Source organism: Diplotaxodon limnothrissa, unplaced genomic scaffold (genome assembly GCF_057381915.1).
Source record: "Diplotaxodon limnothrissa isolate DT_005_m unplaced genomic scaffold, D_limnothrissa_male_GT1.1 unmapped_scaffold_4, whole genome shotgun sequence".
Classification (NCBI taxonomy): Eukaryota; Metazoa; Chordata; class Actinopteri; order Cichliformes; family Cichlidae; genus Diplotaxodon; species Diplotaxodon limnothrissa.
Window position 1 is genome coordinate 3,137,140 of NW_028188558.1, and position 27,499 is coordinate 3,164,638.

At 43.6% G+C, this 27,499-nt stretch overlaps 1 protein-coding gene across 4 annotated transcripts in view; it reads right to left on the bottom strand.

The window, feature by feature from the left end:
- Positions 1–27,499, bottom strand: part of LOC146606895 (protein NLRC3-like) — a 597,012-nt gene that overhangs the window by 161,031 nt on the left and 408,482 nt on the right. The window contains exons 1-5 of one of the 4 annotated variants that reach the window (XM_085349315.1): positions 5,760–5,878; positions 5,403–5,504; positions 4,332–4,410; positions 3,984–4,170; positions 2,055–3,855 (exon numbers count right to left, since the gene is read on the bottom strand). The exons of 2 other annotated variants lie outside the window; for them this stretch is intronic. In XM_085349315.1, coding sequence (XP_085205441.1) covers positions 2,055–3,855; positions 3,984–4,170; positions 4,332–4,410; positions 5,403–5,504; positions 5,760–5,878 — 2,288 coding nt within the window. Of the gene's footprint in view, positions 1–2,054; positions 3,856–3,983; positions 4,171–4,331; positions 4,411–5,402; positions 5,505–5,759; positions 5,879–27,499 lie in introns of those variants that run through there. One more of the 4 variants, XM_085349321.1, reaches the window with a different exon arrangement.

Sequence of the window (27,499 nt, forward strand, 5' to 3'; positions counted from 1 at the left end):
GGGTGCGCTGTCTACACCGGCTGTCTCTCACCTTTTACCCATCCCTGTTGCTTGTCATGTGCTTCTATGGCGCATTAAGAGTTTTCATGTGTTCTGCGCTAAGGTCATTTTTTTTGTCTGTTCTCAAACTGATCTCCCTGTTGGAGCTCAGTCTGGGAGGAGTTCTTTTTTCTCCTCATCTTTCCTGATGTTGTGCATTTTCTGCTGTTCGGTTCCGGGTCGCTGCTCTAGCGGCTGACCGGCCAGCTACCTAGCCTGACCTGTCTCCCCAATGTGATGTTTGTGTATTGTATGTACGGTTGGCAAGGTCAGTATCCTAATTGCCCCTTGAAAATAAATACAGTGTTCTGAATCTGAATCTGAAAAGATTACAGAAGACGACTCTGTTCAGTAAATATTACGCTCATGCTGTCAAGAAATACCAAAGGTAGGTAAAACTCTGGTTGTTGCAGCCATCCAGTATGACATGCTTTGTACTGTCCTGCTGCAGTTTGTGACACCTGGTTGATGAGTTGTGAAGGATGATGAAACAAACGCTTCACTCAATGTTTGTCTTCTAAACTGGATGTAATTTGGGCAGCCGATAGTTTTTCTTAATCTATCCCAGCTGCAAATAGGAACACAACAAATAAATAACTTTACCCACTTGGATCCTTATCATTCAAGATTGTGAAAAGATTCTCTACTCAGAGAATACTGGTGATGTTAGATGAGAGAGATGGAAGGTGATGAAGGGGAAGAGTTTTCAGAACTTGAGGCCTTTTGTCTTCACTGTATAGGACAAAGAAGACAGGAAGGGAGGGAGAAGTGAGGAGAATAACACACAGGAAATGGTCATGGGCAGACTCAAACCAGGACCTGGAGTCACGACTCTAACCTTCAGTGCATGGGTCACCTGCTCAGCCAGGTAAGCTACAGCAGTCAGCAGTGTGTGAGTTAATTTGGAGACAATGATGACTATAAGTCAAAAAAAAAAAATACTATCATCAACCAACAAGGGGAAAACAGTGAGCTTGAATGACCAAGCTTTGACCAAGTGTGGCTCACTCCTCGGTCTTCTTGCCCAAGTAGTGAACCACCCTGCATGGCCATCAATGTGGTGCAACCAAGGCCATCATACAGTACAGGCCATCCAAGCTGATTTTAACTTTTCCTCCCAGATACCACCTTAGAAATCATCTAGATTAGGATATGTTGGCTGTTCTAGATCCAATCACAACAAACAGAGAGCTGTTGTGTGTCCAAGGTGAACAGGAAGAATATATACATGCATAAAGTCAATAAAGTTAGAAGGTTTGCTTTAGACTGTGCTGCAGTTTATCATCAAAGACAAACAGGCACCATGCTGCCAACAAATGGCATCAAGTCTGACTTGAGGTTTTTTTGTTCTTTTTTTTTAAATCAAGATTAAATTTTATAGCAACCACAGCAGAGATGACCAGGGAAGGTGTGCTTGAGGGGATATAGCTACAACAGCTGGTTTCAGACTGAAGATGAACTGAGGTGCTGCACCCAAGTCTGCAGGTTCAGGGAGGGACAAACATCTGCTGCAACCAGATTGGAGTGAGAGGAGAGAGCAGGCCAACAACAACAAAGAAACAACAAACACACTGTGGAAGACCGAAGCAGAGTTTAGTTTAAAGTGGAACTAAGGATGTTTCTCTGGCTGCCAGGATTCACTGAGTAATTCAAATGCTTTCTTTAATGCAGGACCCACCATGCATGTAAAAGCAAGTGTTTCACCAACATTTGTGACTAAAATAGACCTGCAGTAGAAATGTATCTAGGAGCATGCATGTGAATATAAAGTATCACAACATCAGGCACATGCAGCCTAAGTGTTTAAACAAAGACTGATAACATAACAGCAGCAGTGATGATCAGAGTTTATGGTGAATCCAGTGTCTCGAGTTCTGGAGGCATCAAAGAGGTCACAGTTGTATTGGAGAAATCCCAAAACTTTACAAATTCATACAAAGACAGAAAACCTGGTGAAATAAATTACTGACACAGTTGGATGTTAAAAGTAAAGACATGAGTACAAATGTACTCACAGAGCTTTGTTGGAGGCTTTGACCACTGGCAGCAGCCTCAGAAGAGCCTCCTCTGAAGCAGAGTATTTCTGCAGGTCAAACACATCCAGATCTTCTTCTGATGACAGTAAGATGAAGACCAGAGCTGACCACTGAGCAGGAGACAGTTTATCTGTGGAGAGACTTCCTGATCTCAGGGACTGTTGGATCTCCTCCACTAGAGAACAATCATTCAGTTCATTCAGACAGTGGAACAGATTGATGCTTTTCTCTGCAGACAGATTCTCACTGAGCTTCTTCTTGATATACTGGACTGTTTCCTGATTGGTCTGTGAGCCACTTCCTGTCTGTGTCAGCAGACCTCGTAGGAGAGTCTGATTGGCCTGCAGTGAAAGACCCAGGAGGAAGCGGAGGAACAAGTCCAGGTGTCCATTTGGACTCTGTAAGGCCTTGTTCACAGCACTCTGGTGGAGAGATTGAAGTTTTAGTTTGTTAAATAGTTTAGACCATGTAGAGGTTGTTTGTTGTTGTTCCATCAGATTGAGTCCAGAGTTGCTGAAGGTCAGATGGACATGAAGAGCAGCCAGAAACTCCTGAACACTCAGATGGATGAAGCAGAACACCTTGTCCTGGTACAGTCCTCTCTCCTCTTTAAAGATCTGTGTGAACACTCCTGAGTACACTGAGGCTGCTCTGATATCGATGCCACACTCTGTCAGGTCTGATTCATAGAAGATCAGGTTTCCTTTCTGCAGCTGATCAAAAGCCAGTTTTCCCAGAGACTCCATCATCTTCCTGCTCTTTTTATTCCAGTGTGGATCTGTCTCAGCTCCTCCATCATACTTGACCTTCTTCACTTTGGCCTGAACCACCAGGAAGTGGATGTACATCTCAGTCAGGGTGTTGGGCAGCTGTCCTCCCTCTCTGGTTTCCAGCACATCCTCCAGAACTGTAGCAGTGATCCAGCAGAAGACTGGGATGTGACACATGATGTGGAGGCTTCGTGATGTCTTGATGTGGGAGATGATCCTGCTGGCCTGCTCCTCATCTCTGAATCTCTTCCTGAAGTACTCCTCCTTCTGTGGGTCAGTGAACCCTCTGACCTCTGTCACCATGCCGACACAGTTAGGAGGGATCTGATTGGCTGCTGCAGGTCGTGTGGTTATCCAGAGGTGAGCCGAGGGAAGCAGTTTCCCCCTGATGAGGTTTATCAGCAGCACATCCACTGAGGTGGACTTTCTAGGGTCAGTTAGGATTGTAGTTTTGTGGAAGTCCAGAGGAAGTCGACACTCATCCAGACCATCAAAGATGAACACAACCTGGAAGTCTTCAAAGCTGCAGATTCCTGCTTCTTTGGTTTCAGTAAAGAAGTGATGAACAAGTCCCACCAAGCTGAACTTTTCCTCTTTCAGCACATTCAGCTCTCTGAAAGTGAATGGAAATATGAACTGGATGTCCTGGTTGGCTTTGTCTTCAGCCCAGTCCAGGCTGTATTTCTGTGTTAAGACTGTTTTCCCAATGCCAGCCACTCCCTTTGTCAGCACTGTTCTGATTGGTTCATCTCTTCCAGGTGAGGCTTTAAAGATGTCTTCTTGTCTGATGGTTGTTTCTGGTCTGTCTGGTTTCCTGGATGCTGTTTCAATCTGTCTGACCTCATGTTCATCATTGACCTCTGCAGTCCCTCCCTCTGTGATGTAGAGCTCTGTGTAGATCTGATTCAGGAGGGTTGGGTTTCCTGCTTTAGCGATGCCCTCAAACACACACTGGAACTTCTTCTTCAGGGTGGATTTAAGGTTACGGTGACAAACTGCAGCTTGAAGGTCTGAATGAGAAGAAAAATAAACACTCAATTCCAAAAAGAATGAATCTTTAAAACATGTTGCTCCATCTTCCATCTCTGGAAAATGTTCATTTATCCAGCAGCTTAAATCTTTAGATAAATCCTCTTACTGCTCTGCAGATGGTCAGCCAGCTCCTCCTGCTTCATTCTCCTCAGGAAGTCCACTGTGATCTTCACAAACGCCTCTCTGCTGCTGCTCCTCTGACTCTCTAAGCATTCTGGGTAATCTGGACTCAGAACCTTCTGGATCTTCTTCAGCTCGTTCTTCACAAAAGTGATGATGTTGTCCTCCAGCAGCTGGAACAGAATATTTATGAATGAGCCAATCAGACTGAAATCATGGAGCCAAACATCAGATCCATGTTGGACACACTGACGATCCACTGGTCTACAAAGAGCAGCATGGAGATGACTGTGAACAGAACAGATGTAACAGTAGTTGTTGTACATGTACAGACCATAAATATGGAGTCCAGCTGTGTTTGATGCTGCTGGGCAGACTGACCACTGGGAACCTCTGAGCTCTGCTGCTCCACTCTGTGGAGGAACCATGAAGGATTAGATCAACACAGGATAAAGATCCAGGAGTTTCTGCTCAAATAACTTCATCTGAATCAAGTCTGTCAAGTTTTAAACTCTCAGATTGTGAACATATCAGTAATTTTCAGTCTGTTTTCATGGACGTCCTTTCAGTGGTGATGTCAGGGATGATTTTGAAGAAGCTCATCAAACTGAACCATCAGCAGATCACTGCTCCAAAACCAGAACATGATCCGAGTCTCCCTCCACCACCAGAACACCAGCTTTACTAACGTGGTAGATCAGTGTAGTACAGATCAATAACTGATGAGTCATTTGATCAAAATCACTGAGTGCTTCACGTCTGACCCTCTGATGCTTCTGTAGACATTTTGCATATTTAATGAATGTCTGACAGTTTTACATTCATTCTATGAACACAGTGGAAATGTTGTGTTATAGTCTCCATGTTGTTTCCAGCATCATAAATTCTTAAGTTCAGAAAATTAGATTCTTTCTTCACAGCTGAAAAACAACAACATTTATTCTCTATTGAAATCTGCATCGTCCACTCCAAAGGTCACAATCTGAGGGTAACATCTGGTTTTGTTCCCTGTGGTTAACTCTGAGCATCAGTATGGTGGGATTTATCCACTACATCCACACCACTGTGGTTCAGTGTTGTCCTGATGGAGTAACAGCAGCCAGTATGATCCAGGCTTTAGCTGCTGGGTCTCTGTGTGACCTCTCAGACTGTTTAACAGATCAGACACAAAGAGAATCAGAGCAGCTCTGTTCTTTAAAGACAAACATGAACCCACTCAGGTCACACTTTCCCCACAGATATGAGCATCACTGTCCTCAAACAGCAAATGACCAAGTCGAACATTTGGATCTTTTCTCTTTCATTGTTTTCTTTTTAATGAATCTTTGTAACAATCTGAGGATGTTTCAGGTCATATTTATCCAGGAAACACAAACATGTAAAGGAGTCATCACAGCTCTCTGACCTCGTTGCTCCAGGTTCACCACTGAAGACTGGAGGTTCATCTTTGGACCGGTCACTCCTCACAGACGGACAGCTGGACCCTGCAGACTGTGACCTCTGACCTCTGCAGACACAAACATGATTGAAGCAGCTGTGATCACACAGACTGCAGATAATGCAGCTGTTTCCTGTCAGTAACATCCTCTTAGATTAGAGTTCAGCTTTTTACAGGAAAACTGGACAAAACTGATTTTTGTTACAAACTCATTTTCATTTCCTCTCAGCTCACAAACACAGTCAGACAATCAACCAGAGTCAACACTGATTATAATGTCAGTGCAGAATTATTTCTGTTACTCAGTGAGTTCAGCTCTCTGACCTCGTTGCTCCAGGTTCACCACTGAAGGCTGGATTTTGACCTTTGGACCGGTCACTCCTCACAGACGGACAGCTGGACCCTGCAGACTCTGCTCTGTCCTCCTCTTCCTCCATCATCATCTTCAGTCAGTCTGAGAGGTAAACCACAAACACTCAGTGAGTTCACATTAACAGGAGGAACTGAGTTACAGTCGCTGACCTCTGACCCGTCATGTGACCATGAAACCAGGTCAATATGTCTGTAGGTTCAGTCATCCAGGTCATGTGATCTAAGGAGCTTGGAGAGAAAAGAGACGTCTTTAAGTTTCTGGAAGACGTTTCATCTGAGAAGCTTCTTCAGCTCTAAAACCAAACGGTGGAGAGTCCCAGATATTTAAACCTGAGAGGGAAAGAAAGCATGTCGCTGACCCACCACTGATGTTATTTCAAGGAGGAAACTGAGAGCCTTTGCACCAGGAGCACAAACATCAGCTCCAGCAATGATCCACTGATGTGTTTTTATTCCATGTATGAATGTTGTTATTGACAGAGATGACGTTTGTGTGTCAGTGATGCAGTGACTGTTGTTGTTACCTGTACAGGCTGGTTAGACTCTATGAAACAGATCATACAGATCTCTGCATGTTAGAAGAGACTATTAAAGGTCATGAATGAGACAAAGGCAGGGAGGCGTCCTTTACAGCTAAACAGCAGAGTGAGAGAACAGCCAGCACCTCTACATTTATCACATTATACAGCACATGTATGATACTGACAGGGATGAGAAGAATTTAGTGATTCTGATCCCATCATTGATATTACTTATTGATTCTCAGTAGCTCTGCTCTGACAGTCACCACCATCACTGAGCAGCATATCAAAGACATTTGTGCACATTAACTGCATGTTGTGGCTCAAATGTTTGTGCATGTTGGAGGCATTTCCTCTTTGTTGTGATCAGTGTTGGTCATTACTCAAAACAGTCATTATTACACATATTACACAGAACACTTTGATTAAAAGTAATGGAGTACGTTACTTCATTACTCCTCATAACATTACTTTGATGTTAAAATGAACAAATGAGCATGTAACAACATAAAGCTGAGGTACAGCCCCACACACCAACACAGATCCTGATGAGGTCACGTGATGTTTCTCTGAGTGTTTATGAACACAAATCAAAGATGAAACAGCACAAAGACACTTCAAAGTGATTCTACTGTAGAAACATGAACAGGTAGAAACCTGCAGCCTGACTGCTCATCACTTTGTTACCTGTTCAAGTTCACTTTATCACGGTGCTGGTCTGGGGTCAGTGTTTACTCAGCTTTAACCTCACTCTGGGTTCTAGGTTAGCTTAGCTTTAGCTTAGTGTTAGCATGCTGTGTGCTAGCTTAGCGTCAGAGCTCTGCAGGTGTCTCGTGTGTAAATATTAATCACAGTGAGAGTAAAGGAGGTAAAGGGCTGTGACGTCATCACGTACGCTGCGTCCTCTGTGGGCTCTGAGTGAACTCAAAGTACAAACTACAAGTACACAAACACGAACGTAGCTCAGAGTGGCGGACACACTCGGCCTCGTTGGTCCAGCTGTGAGTCCGTTACCGTGAACTATGGAGCGGCAGATTTGTGCTGAACTAAGCTGCACACAGCTGATGTTAGCCAGGAAACATTACACACTGACTTTAATGGAGAGACCGGAAATACAAACACACACAGTTTGTTGTGTGAAGAAATCAAACACGAGCTGAACAAACAGTAAAGTTCCTAAAGACAAACTGTTAAAGGAGGAAACAAAGCAAACTTACAGTTTCTTCACACACCAACAACAAGCTCCACTCCACGAAGTTCAGGAAGTGAAAGTAAACTTTGAGCAGGAAGGAAACACCCAAAGAGACGTTTGAGGACAATAAGGAGCATTGGGACACTGTGCTGCGTTCACTTGCACCTGGGAAACTCCAAACCTCTGGCAGGCTGTGATTTATTTCTGCTGGTTTTCCTGTTTGAAGCACAAACATCCGTCATCACTTTGTTGTTGTTCTTCCTGCAGCGTTTAAATGTTTCAGCACTGAACTGATGTTTCTTCAAAGCTCATTTCAACCTGTTGAAGTCATGAATGAAAGTGCAGACTGAGAGTGGATCACATGATGTTTGAGGTGTGTCATGTGACATGTTCAGTATTGTCACACATGTCTAGATTGTCCCTGATATCATAACTGCTCAAACACTGATGATTATATTTGAAGAATTATTCCTGATGGCAGCAAAGTTTGAATGGAGCTCTCTGTCTGTGCTGATTTGTCGCCCTCTGGAGGTCAAAGCACAAACTGCATGATGTCACTGTAACCACCACAGAGACAGGAAGTGTTTTTATGACTGAAACACTGAAATGATGCTAACGGCTGTCGTTAGGCTCACTGACAGCAGTGCTGATGTGTTCATGTCAAACACTGGCTCAGGTCAGACTCCTTCATCCTTCTCCAGCGTGAGGCCGCCCTCAGACCCACAGGAGCTCTGACCTTTGACCTCCTGACCCTAACCATTTTTTCTTGTTGCATCTTTAAATGCAAATCCATCCAAACTGTAGCCGAGCAAAAGAAGCTGGAAGCTGTTCTATGAATGATGTTGTTGAAGGAGCTTGGAAAGAAAAGCGTCTGGACTTCTTTAAGTTGCTTGAAGAGGGACATGGACGTCTTAACGCCCACTCACATCCTGGGACATTTGATCACAGGAAATCACATGATAGCGTGGGGCTAGATCTCACAATGGGTTCACCCAAGACCTTGGCTGATTGAGACCCACACCCGTTTTCACGGAGGAGGAGTTTCACATCCTGAACATGTGACAGCCTGGTTTAAAGGGACCAAAAGTAACTGGACACCTGATTCAGTTCAGGTTTATTCATCCGCTCCAAACCACAGCAGCAGTCACCTCCAGGGAACCAGCTGATCCATGTAACTGGGGACAGACCACAGCCCAGAGCACTGGTTCATGATGTGTTTGTGGACTGTAGGTTGTTTGGATAGAGATGAGATGTACTCAGCAGTCTGTCTCTAATGTTTAATGAAATGTTCTGAAGATGATAATAACTTGTGATTTTCTTTTGAATGAATCTTTAATCGTGTTGTAGGGCCTCTGACTCTCATGAAGATTTTCACATCAATGTGCTTTTCACAAAGATATTAACAATGAAAATGACGTGCAGCCCTGAACTACTCATGCGTTAACTCAGCGGTTCCCAACCCCCGGGTCACGGACCGGTCCGTGAGTCGTTTGGTACCGGGCCGTGAGAGTCGAGGCTCGGTGTGAAATTGATGGTTGATAGGTTTGTAGCATAAACCTGTTCGCTGGATCGTTCAATCCAGCTACACAGCAAAGCAAGACACGAGTAGTTCTTTATGTTTCTCGTGCACGGGAGAGAACTGGACCAATGCCGTTCCTTCGCTTGACCACAGTCGCTCTCGTCCGTTCCCTCGTAACACTGCTCTTTTATTGAGGTTACATGAATATACATAGGTTCATTAACATACACGTGAACAAAGGTACCAGTCTGTATGTTATGTAGGTGTGTGTGTGTGTGTGTGTGTGTGTGTGTGTGTGTGTGTGTGTGTGTGTGTGTGGAGTCAGAGTGTGACCCCATAAACGACTTCCCTAAACCTGCTGGTCTGGAAGTCCAGCAGTTCATCTAAACAAAAGGCACTTAGACTAAAACAGACATCCTACCACAAAACAATAAGAAGGTAGCACCTCTCCCATGATCCCAGGACGTGGGTGTGAATGCCAGAACACTCTGGAGTCACACAAAGTCTTTAAAGACTACTATCATTACACAATTGGTTCTACACCTCTGAGCATATATGGTTAGATATTCCCCAATAACAATGACAATGATAAAATATAAATCCAACAATGGTTTTCAGGGTTTTTATCGTTAACTTCGTTTCCCTGGGTCTTTTCCCGTGTTGTAGTCGTGTGTCTTATTTTGAAAGAAATGTTTACGCGTTACCATAGCGACCAGAGAGCATTAAGGCTGCAGACAGGTGCATCCAACAACATTTTATTTTCCCTTATTTGATTTATGGACCTAACTGTATGAACTGGACTTTGGCTGTAATGCTGCTCCTCTTCATCATTGCTGTGTTGCATTTCCATCATTCTGCTGCTGGATTCACTGCAGGCTTTAACAAACACTCCTTTGGGTCCAGGCCCAGCCACGTGTTTGTAAGCTGCTGTGCTCCTCACAAATAAAGCCTGAAGCAGCTCAGACTGTTAGAAGCAGCACTGAGCCCTGTTACAGTTATAGTGTTAGAGCAACGGCTGCAGCCTACAGCATTTAAACTAGCTGACAGTAAACACATCACTCAGGGTTCAACACTCAGGAAAGTGTGTGACCTTCCACACTGACAGAAGATGCTAAACATGACTTTAAACTGTTGTTTGTTAAAGCCTCACAGATCTGAGAGCAGGGCTCAGTGGGTACATGAGCCTTTATACATGAAGGCTTTCTGTTTCCAGGAGAGGAAACATGTGATCCAGCTGTGTTTGGTCACATGGATCTGCTCTGCATGGATCACCTGACTAAACATGTTGTTATTATTGTTCTTACAGTCTTAAATCGGTACATCAGGTGGGTCACATGACACCCGGGGGTGACAGCAGCATCTTTCCTCTTTAGAAAGCTGCTCTCTGTCCCAGGAGCTGTTGTCACAGTAACAGCAGGAACAGGAAGTCACACGCTCTCTGCTCTGTGATTGGCTGCTTCTTATCTCAGCTTCCTGCAGAGGGTGGAGGTCTGCTGATGACGCACAACAACAGAAGTGTGACTTTCACTTCCTGTTTATTGCTGTTGTTCTTAAAGCTCTCAGGCGATGCTGCAGCGCCCCCTGCTGACACAAACTCCTCCCTCTGTCTCAGAGGTCACAGGTCAGCCTGCTGCAGAGGGTCTGCCTGTTCATGGACTTCCTGTTACAGAGACGGGTCTCAGCGTCAACGCTGGTTTCTGATTGGGTCAGCATGTGCAGGTGACATGGTGTTGGTGTCACCACTACAGACAGCTCAGGTTCAACCTGTTCTTCTTTGATTTGCTTCTATAGCACCAAGGTTGACACCAGTCTGGTCCAGTTAGCATCTGAATCCATAAACGTGTGAGCTCGTCCCACCAGAGGACGTCAGCATCATGGGGATAATGTCTACAGCAGGAAAACACAGGGACAGTTGGGTTTGCTGCACATCTGGAACACACAGTTAGCTCAGATATGTTCATGTCGCTAACACCAATACAGTGACTGAGTGCTCTATAGCAGCTAATGCTAACAACTGTAACACTGCTGTTTGTCATGGTTTTCAGACCAAATGATAACAAACGTTGGGAAAAGTGAAATATTGGAACATGAAATCATAAATTATTACATTTAAACAACAATAATACAGCTAAATTTGCCCTGTTGGCTCATAAGCTGCTCACCTGGATGCTACATCAGTGCAGTCCTCTCTGAACATTAGATAATCAACACACACACACTTATTGTTGAGAGGCTGACTTCACTAAACTCACAGAAACTCTTAAGAAGCTCCTCAAATGATGACTTTGGAGTTTTGTGTTACTGTCAGTGTATAAAAGCTAGAAAAGGAAGAAAAGCAGGAGAAATGATCAAAGTGCTGCTGTGTGCAGGAAGAACTACAACATGTTAGTGAGAAACACAAACAGGGTGTGAAACACACTCCAGAGGAAACGCTGTGTGCAGGCTGTCTGTGACTTCCTGTATCTCTGCCACAGACTGGGACAGACACCAGTGAAACCAGTCACTGTGGTCATGTGCTTGTAGCCAGCAGCCTGTGATGTGAGGCTGCTTGAGTCAGTCGTCTGCTTCCACCATGTAAACCTTGGTGTCTCCTACATGCACAGATGTTTCCTGCAGACTGTGCTGCTCCAGCTGTCACACAGATGTTGAATCAGCAACATCTGTGTCACGTCCTCCCTGGTCCCACAGATAACAGGCTGCATACAAGAGGCTCACCTCTGCTACCTGCTGCTCCACTCCCCATCGCTGTTTTGGCCACGCCTCCCGTTGGTCAGCAGGTAAAGGTGAAGCCTGGGACATGGAAGCCTTTACAGCAGAGCTTCATGGGCCTGTCCAGCAGCAGGCTGAGGAGAGAAAGGTGACAGAGTTCGCTGTTACAAACAGTTTCTCAGCTTTGATCTAAAAGAGCTTCTTTCCTGTTAAAGCAGCTGAGAGTGAGCACATGTTCTCCCCCTGAGGTTCTCATGACAGAGGAAGAACTCACAGCTGAGGAGGACCAGGATCTCCATCCACTCACAGTCCCTGCAAACAAAACCACCATTTGAACTTTAACATTTGTTGTCAGTTCTTGTGTCACTCAGCACATCTCAGCTGTTCCTCTGAGTTTCTTCTGAAAGTCTTCCTGTGATTGGCTGTTCACAGACACATGACTACATGAATCAGCTCCACATGTTCTCAGCAGCAACATCTGGGCAGCTGTGACAGGTTAAAGACAACATGTTTCTAAGTGCAATTAGAAGAAGAAGCCAGTAAAGACGCGTCTGTGATGCAAAGCAACAGAAGAGCAACGTGAGCCACAGTAAGTGATGGAGGATGAACTGGTCCTGTCTCTGTTGGTGGGCTCGTATACTGGCAGGAAGGAAGCTTCTCTGGGATTTCTCCCTCAGCACCAGTGAAGCCTCTGTTTCTGTCACTATTGTCTCTTTGAACTGTGATTATTTTGTGCTTTCACAGCATTTTCCTGTTTCATGGTGTTTTAGAAGCAGCAGTGTGTGTGAGCTCTCAGGGCCACCGTCCATCCTGTATACTTGTTGTTTGTAGTGTCACCAGTGCAGTGATGACCACAGGGTGGCGCTGTGCTGCATCACAGGCAGCCTGAGCTGGGCCTGTTCCATATAACATATATATCAGATGATGATATGAAACATCGTTTGTTTCATGGTGTAAAATATGTTGCATGGTTGTGATGCTCACTGTAGTGTCTGTATTAAAGTTCTCTCTTTCTCTTATATTTAATATAACCACACTACGGACGCTCGTTAGCAACAACGACGGTAAAACCATCGCGTGGCTCCGCCGTCCGCTTCTTTATTGTCCACATAAACCTTTCACAATAAAGCTCAAAATCCTATTGAGACTTTTCAAAATAAAAGGAATCACATGAAAGAGCATGCAGAGAGTTTAGGGATGAAAAGCCAAAAAGAGCCGTCAGGGGCTAAAACATGAATGTTACAACAGGCTTTTCCCCGCAGCACGCCGTGTGATAAATACTCACAAAGACTCACAAACATGTCGTTTCATGCGTCGGTCAAACACTCGACACCCAGCAAGAAACACTTCAGGGAAGTTCATCTGCCCGAGATTCAGAAAATCGCCATAAACGCTCCATATTCACCTTTACATGGAATATAAAGGGAAAAGAAGAAACACAGTGCTGTGTCAGCGTTACACATATAGATATATCCTTGCTTTTAATACATTTGAAGGTGGGTGGGAGAGGTGCTTCTCCGCGTAGTCTACGGTCTCTTTGGGATCGGTAAAGCTTTTCCTCACATCACCATGGGTCACTAACAGCTTTGCAGGGTATAGCAGTCTGTACCTGACGCCGGTCATCCCACGTAGTCTTCCTCTCATATTTGCAAATGCGGCTCTGCGTTTCCAACAGAGGGAGGGAAATCTGGGAGGATGTTTATTTTAAAAACCCTTATACATCAGGTTCTTGTTCTCTGCAGCTTTCAGCAGAATTTCCTCACCAATATGGTAGTAGTGCAATCTCAAGATGATGAGGAAGATGACTTTGTTTGGGACGCTGGCGATTCACTCTATGTGCTCGATCGATGAGTGGCTTCTCCTCGAGAGATAGCGCCTCCGCCAACAGGTGTGAACCAACTCAGTCATCTTGGGTCCCTCTGTGCCTTCTGGTATTCCTGCAGTTCTTAAATTATTCCTCCTGGAGTGCTTCAAGAGCTCCACATCTCTCATCTAACTTCTTTACCTCCGCAGACAAACGCTCCACAGTGGCCTGGAGAGTGGCGATGGTGTCAGAGTGGTTCGAGGCACAGTCCTGCAGTTCAGTCAAAGTGTTATCATGCCTGGCCACGTCGCTTTTTATGTCCGAAATTGAGGGCTGGATGCTCTGGTTCAAGGATGATATCTCGCCTCCTATGGTGGTAGAAATCTCTAATATGCAAGTGTCCAGTGCTAGTTAGTTAGTTCTAGTTCTAGTGGTTAGTGGGGCTTTATTTGATGATTCTAGTGTGTGTTACATTGTTGTCATATTGTTGAGTCGCAGAGCTGCACAGTGTTACAGTTTCTGTAGAGTCTGGTATAAGGAACTCAGATCCCTCTGTGAATAATGTTCACTGAAACTGATCTGTAGTTAATGAACTAGTCAGGATTTACACTAGAGAACGTTTCTGCCATTACATGGCCTGTATTTGTAGAGCGCTTTACTCGTTCCTAAGGACCCCAAAGTGCTTTTTTGCCCAAGGACACAACGACCGAGACTGTCCAAGCCGGGGCTCGAACCGGCAACCTTCCGATTACAAGACGAGCTGCCAACTCTTGAGCCACGATCGGCCCACATATTGTTGTCTTTTGTTGCAGACACCAAGTGTTGAGATCCTGTCTCAACCTCCTACATTCTTCCAGCAGGTTACACATTATTTTTTGTATTTGGAATCAAATATATGTGTCAGTTGGGCCTAGTGCAGGGGTCAGCAACCTTTAACACCCAAAGAGCCTTTTGGACCCGGTTTCCACGCAAAGGGTCAGGGTTCGGGAAAACACTGGGAGCCGCAAATACTTTGTGACATCTAAAATGAAGATAACACTGTGTATATTGTTTTTACCTTTATGCTTTGTGTGAACAACTACAGTGTGTTGCTTATGAAATCCATGAAGTGCTACAGAGAAAATTACATTTGATTTATGTAATGAACACATTTTGAGCTCTTAAAGAAATATAACAAAGGAAAGCTGAACTACAATGATCCATGTAGCAAACACAAACTGTTATATCGCCTTTGGGCTTTTGGAGCCTTGACCTGACTTTTAAAAAAAGCGCGTTCATGCAAACATCGTCGGGTCTGCCGTGATATGTTTACAACGGGACTTCTGCTCCTGAACCTCTGCGCACAGCGTCTGCAGGTAAGGTAACTTTATTTATACCCAAAGGCAAGGTAAATTTGCTTTACAGAAAAATGGCAGCATTTGACATCCCTTTAAAAACACACATACCTAGTAAATATATAAAGCTCACTGTGACACATACTTTAATATTTCGAATCAAAAACAGTTCTTATTTAATTCAGTGACAGCAACGGGGACAAAGCTGTTTTTATAACGCTTTGTCCTGCATCTCGGAAATAGAAACCTCCGTCCTGAGGGAAGAAGCTGAAATTCACCCCTTAGAGGATGGGAACCATTTTTAAGGATTGATAAAGCCATCCTCTGTACCTGCTCAGAGTACAGGGAGGCTAAACAAGACTGTGGCTCACCTATCAGACGACTGGACCATCTCACTATCTGATTCAGAGAGTTTTTCTCTGTGACAGAGGTCTGACCGAACCATGCCACCAAACAAAAGGATAAAACAGACTCAATAAAAGAACGATAAAACAAAGTTAACATTTTTTGGTCAATGTGGAAATGAACAAGTTTCCTAAGGCAATAAAGGTGCTGGTGACCCTTTTTACAAACTGATTTGCAATTTTGATCAAAGTTCAGTTTTTCATTGATTATGGTCCCAAGATATTTATATGATTGTACTTGCTCTATTTTCTGGCCTTTAATTAAAGTGACTCCGTGCCCATTTTGTTGTTTCCTAAAATCAACAACCATGTCTTTTGTTTTAGATATGTTCAGCTGGAGATAAGACTCCTCCCACCACTGAACAAAGTCATCAATGACTGGGCCGTGGTTAGTTTCACCCTCTTTCAGTAAGCTGACAATAACAGAGTCATCTGCATATTTAATAATGACCCTGTTTTCATGTCTGCCCTGACACATGTTTGTATAGAGAGTGAATAATAAGGGCGATAGGACGCAGCCTTGAGGAGAACCTGTGGAGGAGAACACTGGGTCAGACAGAACCCCATTTATTCTCACTCTTTGTGACCTGTCAGTTAGAAAATCTAAAATCCAGCCCAGCAGGTTTTTCCTGATTTCAAACTGTCCTAAAAGTCTTTTAATTAAAATATGGGGCTGCGTTGTATTAAAAGCCGAAGAAAAATCAATGAAAAGAAGTCTTGCAAAAGTCCCTTTACTCTCTACATGTTTAAGAATTAGATTTAGTAAAGTCAAAAGTGCGTCCTCCACTCCTCTGTTGGGCCTGTATGCAAACTGCATTGGATCCAGCTGACCTTCAGTCTCTTCATAATCACATTTCTGATGATTTTTTCAAAGACTTTCATGACAACTGAAGTGAGGCAACAGGCCTGAAGTCGTTTAGATTTAGGGACAGGAACCACGACTGCTTCTTTGCAAAGAGAGGGCACATGTTGTGTTTGCAAGGATTTGTTAAAAATAACCTGAAATATAGGCCTGAGTTCATCAGCACAAGATTTAATTAGGCGGCCACTAATATTATCAGGACCTGGCTCTTGTTCACATTGACTGTATGAAAGGCCTTTTTAACATCGCTGAGTTCAATGATAAAGTGCTGAGTATCTCTCAGTTTCTGTTTCACTTCCCAAATATCCTCGCTGAAATCAGAAGAACTAAAACGAGCAGAAAACATGTTTAAAGCATTTGAAAATCTCTGTCTGAATTAAAACATCTAAAATGACCTGACTGCTGCTCTGGGGATTTTGAAACCCTGCTATGGTTTTCATACAAGTCCAGGCAGACCCAAAAGTTTTTGCAGCAAATTTGCTTTCAAGAAGGTTTTTGTCTGTTTTGCTTTCAAGATCTCGATTTTCATTTCCTTGGTAGCTGTCTGAAAATCGGTAACAGCCCCTCTTTAAAGGCCTGTCTCTTTTTCCTTAAACAGGATTTGACACTTTTAGTGACCCATGGCTTATTGTTAGCGTAAATTTTAACACGCTTACGGGGTGTAATCATGTCTTTACAAAATACTGCACAGGAGCTAGTAACATCCACCAAAGCATCGAGATCATCTCCACAAGACTGAAGACGGGGCTGTACGAAGTCACTTTATCTCTACAGGACTGTAAGCTGTCGTCTGTGAGGCGTGAGCGTGTTTGTTTGAACACAGTTCACGGTGGAGAACAGCTGCTGACATAATGTGGATCCCAAGATCCATAACTGGCCTACCTGGGGCTGAAAGTCTCCATAAATGCAGGCGTTTCGGCGGCTACACCGGCTTCCACGAGTGTGACGCTTATTTTGAGAAAATAATAGAATATAAATGTATTTTTATATTTCAATATCACAATAATCTTCCAATGTAGAACTACAAGTTAAAAAAGAAGTAACATAAATCAAATCCACTTCAGCTAAATACTTCTCATTTATTTCCATCTTACATGCTGTGACTGCAGCCATTCCCACATCTCTGTGAATGGGACTCATGGACATGGATCAGTGGTTGTTGATCAATGGTCCTGAGAATCTGCATAATTAAGATGAAGGAACGGAGCTCCCAGCCCATCGTTCCTGCAGCTGCTTTCAGTCTTTATGCAAATGTCCTGTTTGTAAGACTGAAACCTGCAGCTGAGACTGAAGACGTCACCTGATGATGACGACACGTTTCTCCCACAAAACGCTGCGTCCAGATGAACAGAAGCAACAGACTCACTTTCCTGGATGATTGAGATGCATCAAGACTTCATTGTGTGTTACTTCTCATTCAGCACAGACACATTATTCCTGTTAGGTCATGTCAGCTGTCACTCAGTACAAGCACAACTGTGAACAACACAAACTTCTCTTCAATGTGTCACAGAAACACTAAGTGTGAGAGCCTGTATGACACACAGGACAGACTGTAAGCTCTGCTGGCTGCACAGCACTTTGTAGCAGTTTTCCAACATGTCCTCCACCCGTGATGTCAGTGGTGGGACCCCAGTCACAGCACTCAGCACCACCTCCTTTAAATGGATTTTATAGCAGTTCCTCCCGTTACTCGGTGCAACGCTTCTTAAATGTGTTTTTGCAGGATAAAACACAGCAGGTGGTGTAGAGAGGACGTCAGCTGACGGAGCAGAGGGAGGCAGACTGTGGATAAATGACAGAGTGAGAGGAGAGCAACCATGACAGAAGCACAGGTGTGGCAGATAGAAGTGGCTTTATAGACACTTATTGTCAGTCCTCGTGCATGCTGTGGAAATAAGTGTCTGTGTCATGAGGTGACATGTGAGCTTATCTTTGGTCAATAAAGCTGAACGACCAGTTTTCACTTTGCTTGTTACGCTTGTTTAGTGACGTCTGGGTTTCTGTGGAGCCCGAATTTTGATGAGTTCTGGTGAAATCATCTGAGATCATCTGAGCATCGGTGAAGAGTCAGCAGAGAAAGTGTGGGACAGAAGTTTGCTTTGGACACATGGACTGAAATCAAAAAGTAACAAACAGGATTTCCAATGGACAGTATGGAGAAGTGAAAGTACACAAAGGCTGTGCTGGAACACGTGTGTTACACTTTTTGACAGCTGAGAACAAAACACAATATTTTGCATCATCTCTGCAGTGTCTCTTCTTTCCTCTGCTGTTGTGCTTTTAGCTCCAAACTGTTTCAAATGGTTTGTCAGCAAGCTGACCTCTGACCTCTGCAGTACTAACTCCTGACCCGTACAAAGAGCGGGCCTTTCTGACCTTTGACCTGCAGCTGTATGTCTCTCAGTCTCAGTTCTTCTCTCCGTCACTGATGGAGCAGGTGTAGTTGCTGCTGACAGTCAGTCGTTTGTTTTCTCAGAGTGAGGCTGAAGTCTGAACTGTTCAGAGCATCAGGTCTCATCAACGTGCGCTGCTGTAACGCCGCTTTGTCCTCTGAGATCACCAGGTATGAAACCTGAGTGCTGACAGAGCAGCATGTTCCCCCTCATTCACCTCCACCACCACAGCCAAGGCATGCTGGGAAACTGAGGACACACAGACGGAGAACTGAAGTGTCTGCTGTGTGTTCATCTCAGAGTCCTCACAGGTGACACATTAGCTCCAGAACACCAAGCCAGGTGTTTGAAGCCTGACAGGGATTCTTCCCATCCAGAGGGAGGATTTAGCTGCACAACAATGAACATTAGTGTGTAGTTTAGAAACACAGACTGTGCCTGCACTGCATCTAGTGAAGAAAAGTGTTACTGCGAGAGAACGAGGCTCCTTTAAAGCAGCTGATATTAAGGTTGAAAAATCAACAATAAGCTGATGTAATCAACGTTTCACAAAATGGTCAGCAGCTAAAATCTGGAGCCGTTCTTTGGTGGTAATTAACAGTTTGTTCTTGTTAGCTAATTATGTCATTAAAGGTAGCAGCAGAAGCCTTGTGTTGAAAGCCCATTCACTCACACATTCACACAGTATGTGTGTGTCTGTGTTACACTGTGGACATCCCTTCTGTTGGAGCGCCATCTTGTGGCAGGTTTAAGAAATGTTCTTCTTGTAAATCCAAACTGATGCACCTCCATAGCAGACTGTGGAGGCTTTCAGTGACATGAAGACTTGATTTATACTGTCATATTCTCCTGTTACACAAAGCACAGCACGCTGAACATGGATGAACTGAAACTCCCAGCATCTGACTGAGGAAAAGCACAAATCATTCTCTCACTGACTCCTGCTTGATTTTAGATTTGCTTTCAAATCCTCACACTTTCATATGAAGCACTAAATGGGCTCCAGACTGTTTATCTCAGCTTCCTGTCAAACACACTGCTGCTCACACCGAGGCTCAGTTTACTCCTCCAGCCTGGCTTAACCTGCTGTCTGTTAAAAACAGTCCCACACTCCTCTGTTTAATCCTTCTGATCAGACTCTTTGATTTTGTATTGTTTTTACCTGAAGTTGTGTTTTTGACATGGTTCTGTCTGTGAAATAAAGCTCACACACACACTGCTACAGTCCTTCATACACTTAGAAACGAAGCTGCTCCTTTCCTCAGTGCTGACACATAAAGAAGAGTTGCTTTTATATCCAACACGTCTCTGTTCCAGAAAACAGCTTCAGCAGCCTCTGAGTCTGAACTTGGAGTTGGTTATAAGCCACAGGCCTGTGTGCACAGCAATGAGGAAATATAATGCAGTAAGTGAAACATGGATGTGTGGAACAGATTATCCCAAAGGTTGATTCTGTTCATCTGGACGTTCTCAGTGAAACATTTGGTCTCTCGGTCAGGTGACTCCTTTAGTCTCAGCTGACTGCAGGTTTCCAAACCTTTGTCACTGGATCACTCACTTCATCTCCAACGTGTCCCTGACACAGACAGCTGGAGCCGTTACAGCAAAATCATTGATCATCGTTTTTAGAACATTAGCTGGTGTTGGTGGGCAGGCTAGCAGTGCTAATTGTTAGCACTAGTTCTGCTGCTCTCCCTTTGTCTCTGTTATTGTTGGTCTTTAGTGAACAATAGAAAGTGTCTTCATGAGACTGTTGCCTAATGTTCAAATGTAGATAACACCACCTGCACCAACCTGTTACACAGCACAACCCTCTGGTGTAGCTTTGGCTGGAGCACATATTGGCAGCTCCAGTGACATCACCACTCCATGGTGACATCATCTCTACAGACTGTGGCTGTTACATATCCTCACCTGGTAATAATAAGACTGTCCTCAGCTGCACACAGCTCCAAGATGAACAAACTGAAGTAAATACAAATTAGAGTTACGATAGATTGAAATCTTGTAATCAGAGCTAATTCTTAGTGAAACTCTCACAACATCATATCATGATCCTGGGTTAGTGTCTCGGTCTCAGATCACAACATCAGCACAGGCTTGGCTTGGGTGAGGTATTGAGTGGTTCTTGTCCATGACAGCTGCAGGTACAGTGCCATCAGCCATGCTGCACCACATGTCTGCCCAGGAACATTAGTGTGGCTGAGTCTCATGTAAACATTGTGCTAAAGTGGTGGGAAAGTGGCTGCAAGCTGGCTGCACTGTGTCCAATACTCTCAGTATGATATCCACAAACCTCTGAGTGTCACAGAGTGGGCCTGTGCTCAGCTCACTGTGCCCCATTCAATTCTACTTGCATAGTTTTACAAGTAAAATTAAAAGTTGCTCAATGATAAGTTATTGTAGTAACAACTAAGTCCATGGTCATTATTTGTTAATAGTAGCTTAAAGCTTCTGCACCAATCATGGAGCACCAGGTTTAGAGCATGTGGATCTACAAAAGTAAGTCCCAGTAAGATGGGCTGAGCCTTACATACTAGAAGAAACATGTCATTCCCAGCAGATGAAGCGCCCTTTAAAGCAGGATCTCACTTTAAACCTAAAGAACTTGCTATGAGCATGCAGTGCATTCATGCTTATTATTCATACGATTGTGGGGAGCTAATAAAGTGCAACTATCACATTACATTTTATTATTAAATTGTTGTTAACAATCCCTTCACTTCTGCTTATCTAATTCATGGTTGCAGGATGGCTGACAGCTTCCATTAGGCAGGAGGTAATGTCCATTCTGGCCACAGTGCAACCCACAATGTGTAACTGACACTATTATATTGCATTATGTCACATTGTTACATCTTTTTAATAAATGATGACAGTCAGCTGAATTTGCTGCCCCCTTGGTGGAGGACATCAGGATCAGCAGCTGCTGCTCCATCACAAACACCACAGAAGAAGAACAACACTGGATCAGATTATCTGGACGTGTTTGACAGGGACAGTGTTCATGTTCATGGACATCAGGACAAAAACAGACGATGGAAACCTGCCAGATTTGAGCTAAACTGCTCGTTTCCATGTGTAGTCCCTGGGAGGTCACATGACCAACAAAGACACACAAGCTGTGTCCCAAAACGTCGGCTGCATCCTCCGGAGGCCGCATTTGAAGGCCGATGACGTCACAGCCAGGCGACGAAGGCTGTCCCGATTCCTCGACTCCTTCAAATGCGTCCTTCATTCCCCCGAGTTTGAAGGATGGGTCGGGTGTGTCCTTCGTGGCCCACCATATCCCAGAATTCATAGCGCGGCCCAGCCAAATTTCAGCTGCCAACAATGGCGGCCGCTACTAAGTTTTAAAATTTAACGAGGGAGTACTACTTACTTACAATGAATTCCTTACACTATATAATTTTCCCGTCAGTGTTGGGGAATTCTCAATGGTGCTTGGTGCCATACCCTCAGGGACTTTAATGTTATATAAAAACACTGACAGCTCAATATCTGCCTCAGTCACTCTCCCTGATCCAGCTGAGTCAGCAGTGGGAAAAATCTGCTTTTCACAGGAACTTGGTAACAGCAATAAGAGAATACGTAGTTTATTCCAAGAAGATCTCATGTCTCTCCCATATATAGAATATCTTACTGGAACCGACATGTTCCAGATATCACCTGGAAGACAGTCTGGATGATCCCATAAATATCTAATTGTGAACAAGGTGAAGGAAATCTCATATAAAATTCTTCATAAATGTGACCCAGCCAGTCACTATATGGTAACATTTAAAAGAGACATAAATACTAATTGAACTTTCTGTGGGGATCATCCAGAAACTGTGGCACATCTCTTTTGGTTCCTCTACACAGAGATTCTGGAAGAATTTAGCAGTTTTGTTATTGTCCATATTTTAAGGGAGTTTTCTTTACGAGGGAAAATGTTTTATTCTGTTTCTTTAAGTTCCCCAGGAAGAATGATAAATGTTTTTTATAAAAAATTTGTTAATACTTTTAGCTATTTTATATCCATAAATGTAAGTTTATTAATAAAACACCATATTTCTGCCTTTTTATAAGGATATGAATTGTACATACAATCAATTTCAGACTCAACCAACAAAAAGCCTCTCAGAACAATATTTATATGTTGATTTTTTTCGCCTCCTCATATCATAATTTTTTTACTCCTGGTTCTGTTTGTTCATGTTCTGTTCTTTTGTAAACTTCATCTGTTTGTATGTTGTATACTCATTGTGTTTCAATAAAGTTCGATTTTAAAAAAGGTACGTTCTAAACGAAGCTTCAGACGTCACTGATCACGTGACTCTGGCCAAACGAATCAAGCCTCGACACGGTGCTTCTGAAGCAGCGCGTTGATCTTTCTGACACACGCACCGGAGCGTCAGCTTCAAGCGGACCATCACTACGTCTCACATCTAAAGGTGTCAAGGTAACTTTGAACTGAGTTCAGTCAATCTGGAGTTTTTCCAAGTTTTCTGTTGCTCTCTGTGAGAGAAGAGCGTTAAAGGCGGGGCTCTCCAGAGTCCAGCAAAACAGGAAACCACAGCTGGGTGTGTGTAAGTGTGCAAACCAATAGAATGCATCGTGGTGGGGGGGGCATCACGGGCAAGAAAAAAATAAAATAATCGGTCGTACCCATGCTTCCCCGACGTCATGCCAGCGCATATTGGGAAATTCGTAGGCACCGATCGGTTTTCTATCAGCCATTTGCTGGGAGTAAGGGCGCCCTCCGTTTGCGAGGTGCGCCTGCTGCTGGCGGCACAGGGAGGAGAGGGCGGGGCGGCGGGGAGTCTCTGGCTGGCTGGAGCGGCATCTAATAACCAACTCGCAAAACAAAATAAAAACAACAAACAGATATTATGATACAGACTTATAATCTGCACCCATGTTTTTTCTAAATTCTATAAAGTGAGCGCGAGAGCCCTCGGTGCGCCTGCGCGCTGCTGAAGTCAAAGTAAACTTTATTGTCATCTCCGCTACAGACAGTCCAGCATATAGAGAGACGAGACGACGAGGCTGCAGTTACAGCGGTGCAAGTAAACAAACAATAAATATAAGAAGAGTAAGAAAATAAATCTACACTTTAGGACTCGGGGTAAAGGATCAATAACAATTTAAATTTATAATTTACAGTTTGATGATTTAAAGTCTCACACAACCCGTCAAAAGGGGCGGGGCCGGCTGCTTCCAAGTAGAGCACATTTCATTGATAATGATGTAAATCCAAGCCCATCATGGATTCACGATCTGAATCCTGGGTTGTGTGAAATCCCAGAAATCAACCTTAGACAAAGTGAATCTGTGAACTAAGGTGTAGGTCTGTTAGGTTAATTGTGCTGATCCTCGGGTTGGGGGATTTGTGTTTGTACTGGAGCGCAAAATTCAAACCAATGGAAGACGGACAACAAAAGTTCAAAGCCATCAGGTGCTCAGGTTAGAAAAAAGAGAAAAGATGCAGGTAAGCAGACGTGTGATTGGATAATGGCAGCTCATCCTGAACCAATCAGACTATACTCCAAACAATACATTATGTTACAGATTATAATATTAATTAGTCATTGTTACTTGTTGATTTGTCCTTTTCTCATTGTGTGACGAATTATGACGACTGTTTGGTAGCTGTTATTGTCTCTCTCTCTCTCTTCATGTGTGTTTCTCTGGTGAAACAATAGTTTTGTGTTAATGTTAGGGCTGCACGATTTTGCATAAAATGAGAATCACGATTTTTTGGCTTAGAATTGAGATCATGATTCTCTCATAACAATAAATAAACATAAAACAACAAATGTCTCACGTTTTGTTGTTGCAGCAAAATGTTGTCCTGCTTGAAATTCCGTCTCCACCGTTGCTCGACGCTGCGTGTACAGAGCAGGTAGTGCAACAATAGAAAAATAGCTGCGGGACGGCACTGTGTAGCGTTTGTCTAGGGTGTTGATCGTTTTCCTAAATCCCTCGTTTTGCACAGTGTTGATGGAGCCATATCTTTGGTCAGGTGATAAGTGATAGCCTCCGTGATGTCTTTGTGCCTGCGGGAGTTCGAGGTGTATAGGGAAGCGCTGTATAAGGTTCCCGTTATTGATGTTTGGGTGGTTGACCGGGACGGATTTTCTCCTGTCACTTTCTCGTCATCCCTGACGTGCTCTCCATTGTTTTTTCCCTGCTAATTTTAGCATCACACGGCACAGCTTCTGTATCACGTGGTATTAGGCTCCGCCCTTGTCATTTGTTGAGCAGGAAGAGTGAGCGCTTGTTTTCATGCAGAGTACGTCCCGGATCAAAATGCGGTACATTTGATCCCTGTTGTCTTTGCTTGATGATTGGTTTGAGTCTTGACAATCCACATTGCTGGCGTTGCATCTTTCAATGCCAGCAATGGCAGGTATCAGTGCTCAAAGCTTTTGTGTTTGTTTCCAACAAGTTGCCCACCTCGGGAAACAAAAATGTGTTCTTTTACTGGTCAGATGAACATATGAGACACTTTGACTCTTCAGTGCAGTGTGGAGCCTAACAAAGATCTGTTTTGTGTCCCAGCTGATCAGCAGGAGGAGGAGAGTCTGACGGAGCAGCAGAGGAACATTTTCAGCTACTTGGACTCAGCTCAGCCACTACAGAGGAAACAATGAGCTCAACACAGAAGGTGACAGACAGAGCAGGACCATATGACCAAAGATATTTATCACCATATACATTTGAACATTTGCCATAACGATGTAGCTGACGATAGAATTGACAGCAGACAAAATACTTTACAGCTGCACAACTTTATTAAAAACCCATCAATGTATTTTCACTGAAACAAGCAGCTGTTGTTTATGTGCATTAAAGTTATATAAAAATGTAACAGTGCAAATGCAAATTCCTCGCTGACAGTTTAACCAAAAGGCGTTTCCAGTGGAAACTGGCCGACACATCCTGAGCATAACCATGTATAATATCCACTAAACTTCAGAAGAGGTTATACAGTCGTGGCCAAAAGGTTTGAGAATTGCATAAATATTGGAACCTGGAGAAGTTGCTGCTTAAGTTTTTATAATAGCATTTTGCCTGCACTCCAGAATGTTATGAGGAGTGATCAGATGAACTGCATCGTCCTTCTTTGCCATGAAAACGAACTTAATCCCCAAAAAGCCTTACCACTGCATTTCATTGCTGTCATCAAAGGACCTGCTGAGACCATTTCAGTGATCGTCTTCTTAACTCAGGTGAGAATGTTGGCGAGCACGAGGCTGGAGATCATCATGGCTGTATCCCGATTCAGGTTCTGCAGCTTTAAAGTCCTCAAGGGCCGCGTACTCAAAGACCGCTAAGGCCGAAGTGCGAGGCTCGTAGGCTCGTGAAATGGGACGTCTAGCCTCCGTCGCGCTGCCCAGGTTGCCTAGCAACCATGATACTAACAGCTGGAAACGTTTCATACAGCTTTGTTTGACAGAAATGAAGGAGAACATATTTAGTTCATTTGTTTCTACATGAGCTCTGTGTGATTTGATGAGTATCTGAGGCTGAGACCACAGGACTGTGAAACATGATTGTTGGGCTTCATTTCTGTGCTGAACAGTCATTTAAGATTAGCTGTAAATAACAATTAGCTGATGTTGTTCATGAGACTAAAGTCATCTCACTGTGGTAATGTAAATATAATATGGCCAATATTATAGTTATTATATTAATCACTTCACTCACAGACAAGTATCTGTGACAGTGTGTATACAGATGTATCATATATAAGAGACAAATGTTGTTCCTTCAGTATGTTGTTACTAAATTTGGCTCAGTGCTTACATATATGTGTAAAAAGCAAATGTAGGAGCTGTGATAACTGTGTCTGATAGAATGAAGAGTAGACTGATATATGAAATATTCCTTTATTGGGTGAGAAAATCAGACCATGTCATAACTGCTTTAAGTCACACAGAATAGATATCAGAGCCTTAAACAGGCTGACGTCTGCTAAATGGGTCAAACTGGGCAGAAAGTCTACAAACACATAACATCCTTATAGAATATGATGTAACACTATAGATCAACTTAGCTCAGAATATATAAAGCATATAAACAGTTACAGCAATATGATGCAACACACACAGCAGCTACTGATCCAAAATACTCAAAGCTTCATAGAACTGAAACCAACATTTATTTTTAGCTCCATCCTGCTGCTGATACAGACTTTAGGTTTCTGAACATTAAACTTGTTGCTGCCTTTCATAGTGTGTAACTTGAAGGCCCTGAGTACTTTCTCCCACACTGGAAACACTGGGATGATCACATTATTTGAACATTACCTAATAAGACTGATTCAGCACAGACAGTTATGTTAAACTTTCCTAGCAGTCCTTCACAAACAGGGAACAGTCTGTCTATTCTCTCCATCTGTCAGCTGCTGCTGGCTCTTCCTCCTCCTCTTCCTCACACACTGCTGAGTTTGTCCTGGTGGATCATCAGGGCTGCAAAGCCTCACAGATGATGTGCAGCAGTGGCTCCCTCAGTCTGTCCTCACTCTGGACACTTGCAGTCGTCACACATGGAAATCAAATGTGTGATAAGCTGCAGGATTCAAACACAAGTGTAACTTATAAACACATGTTCATACTTTTATTCCACAATCAGAGAGAAAGAAACAGAGACAGAGTGCAGGACAGACAGACAGGTGACAGTCTCAGGTGTACACACTGCTACACAACAGCACCAGAGAAGCAGGATTTAGTGTTTGTGTTATTACGAGTGTAAACAAGAAGAGTTCCAGATGGTGCAGTGGACACATGTGTGACTGCTGTGATTAAAGCATCTTTCTTTCAGCTTAACGAGTGAACCGTCAGCTCGTTCAAACACACGTTAAAGTGCGTTTGGCTCGACACCACCGAACAGAGGCAGCAATATAACACAGCTAACATTAACAGTGCAGTGAATCCTGCTTGTGCCGTGATGTTCAGGACTGC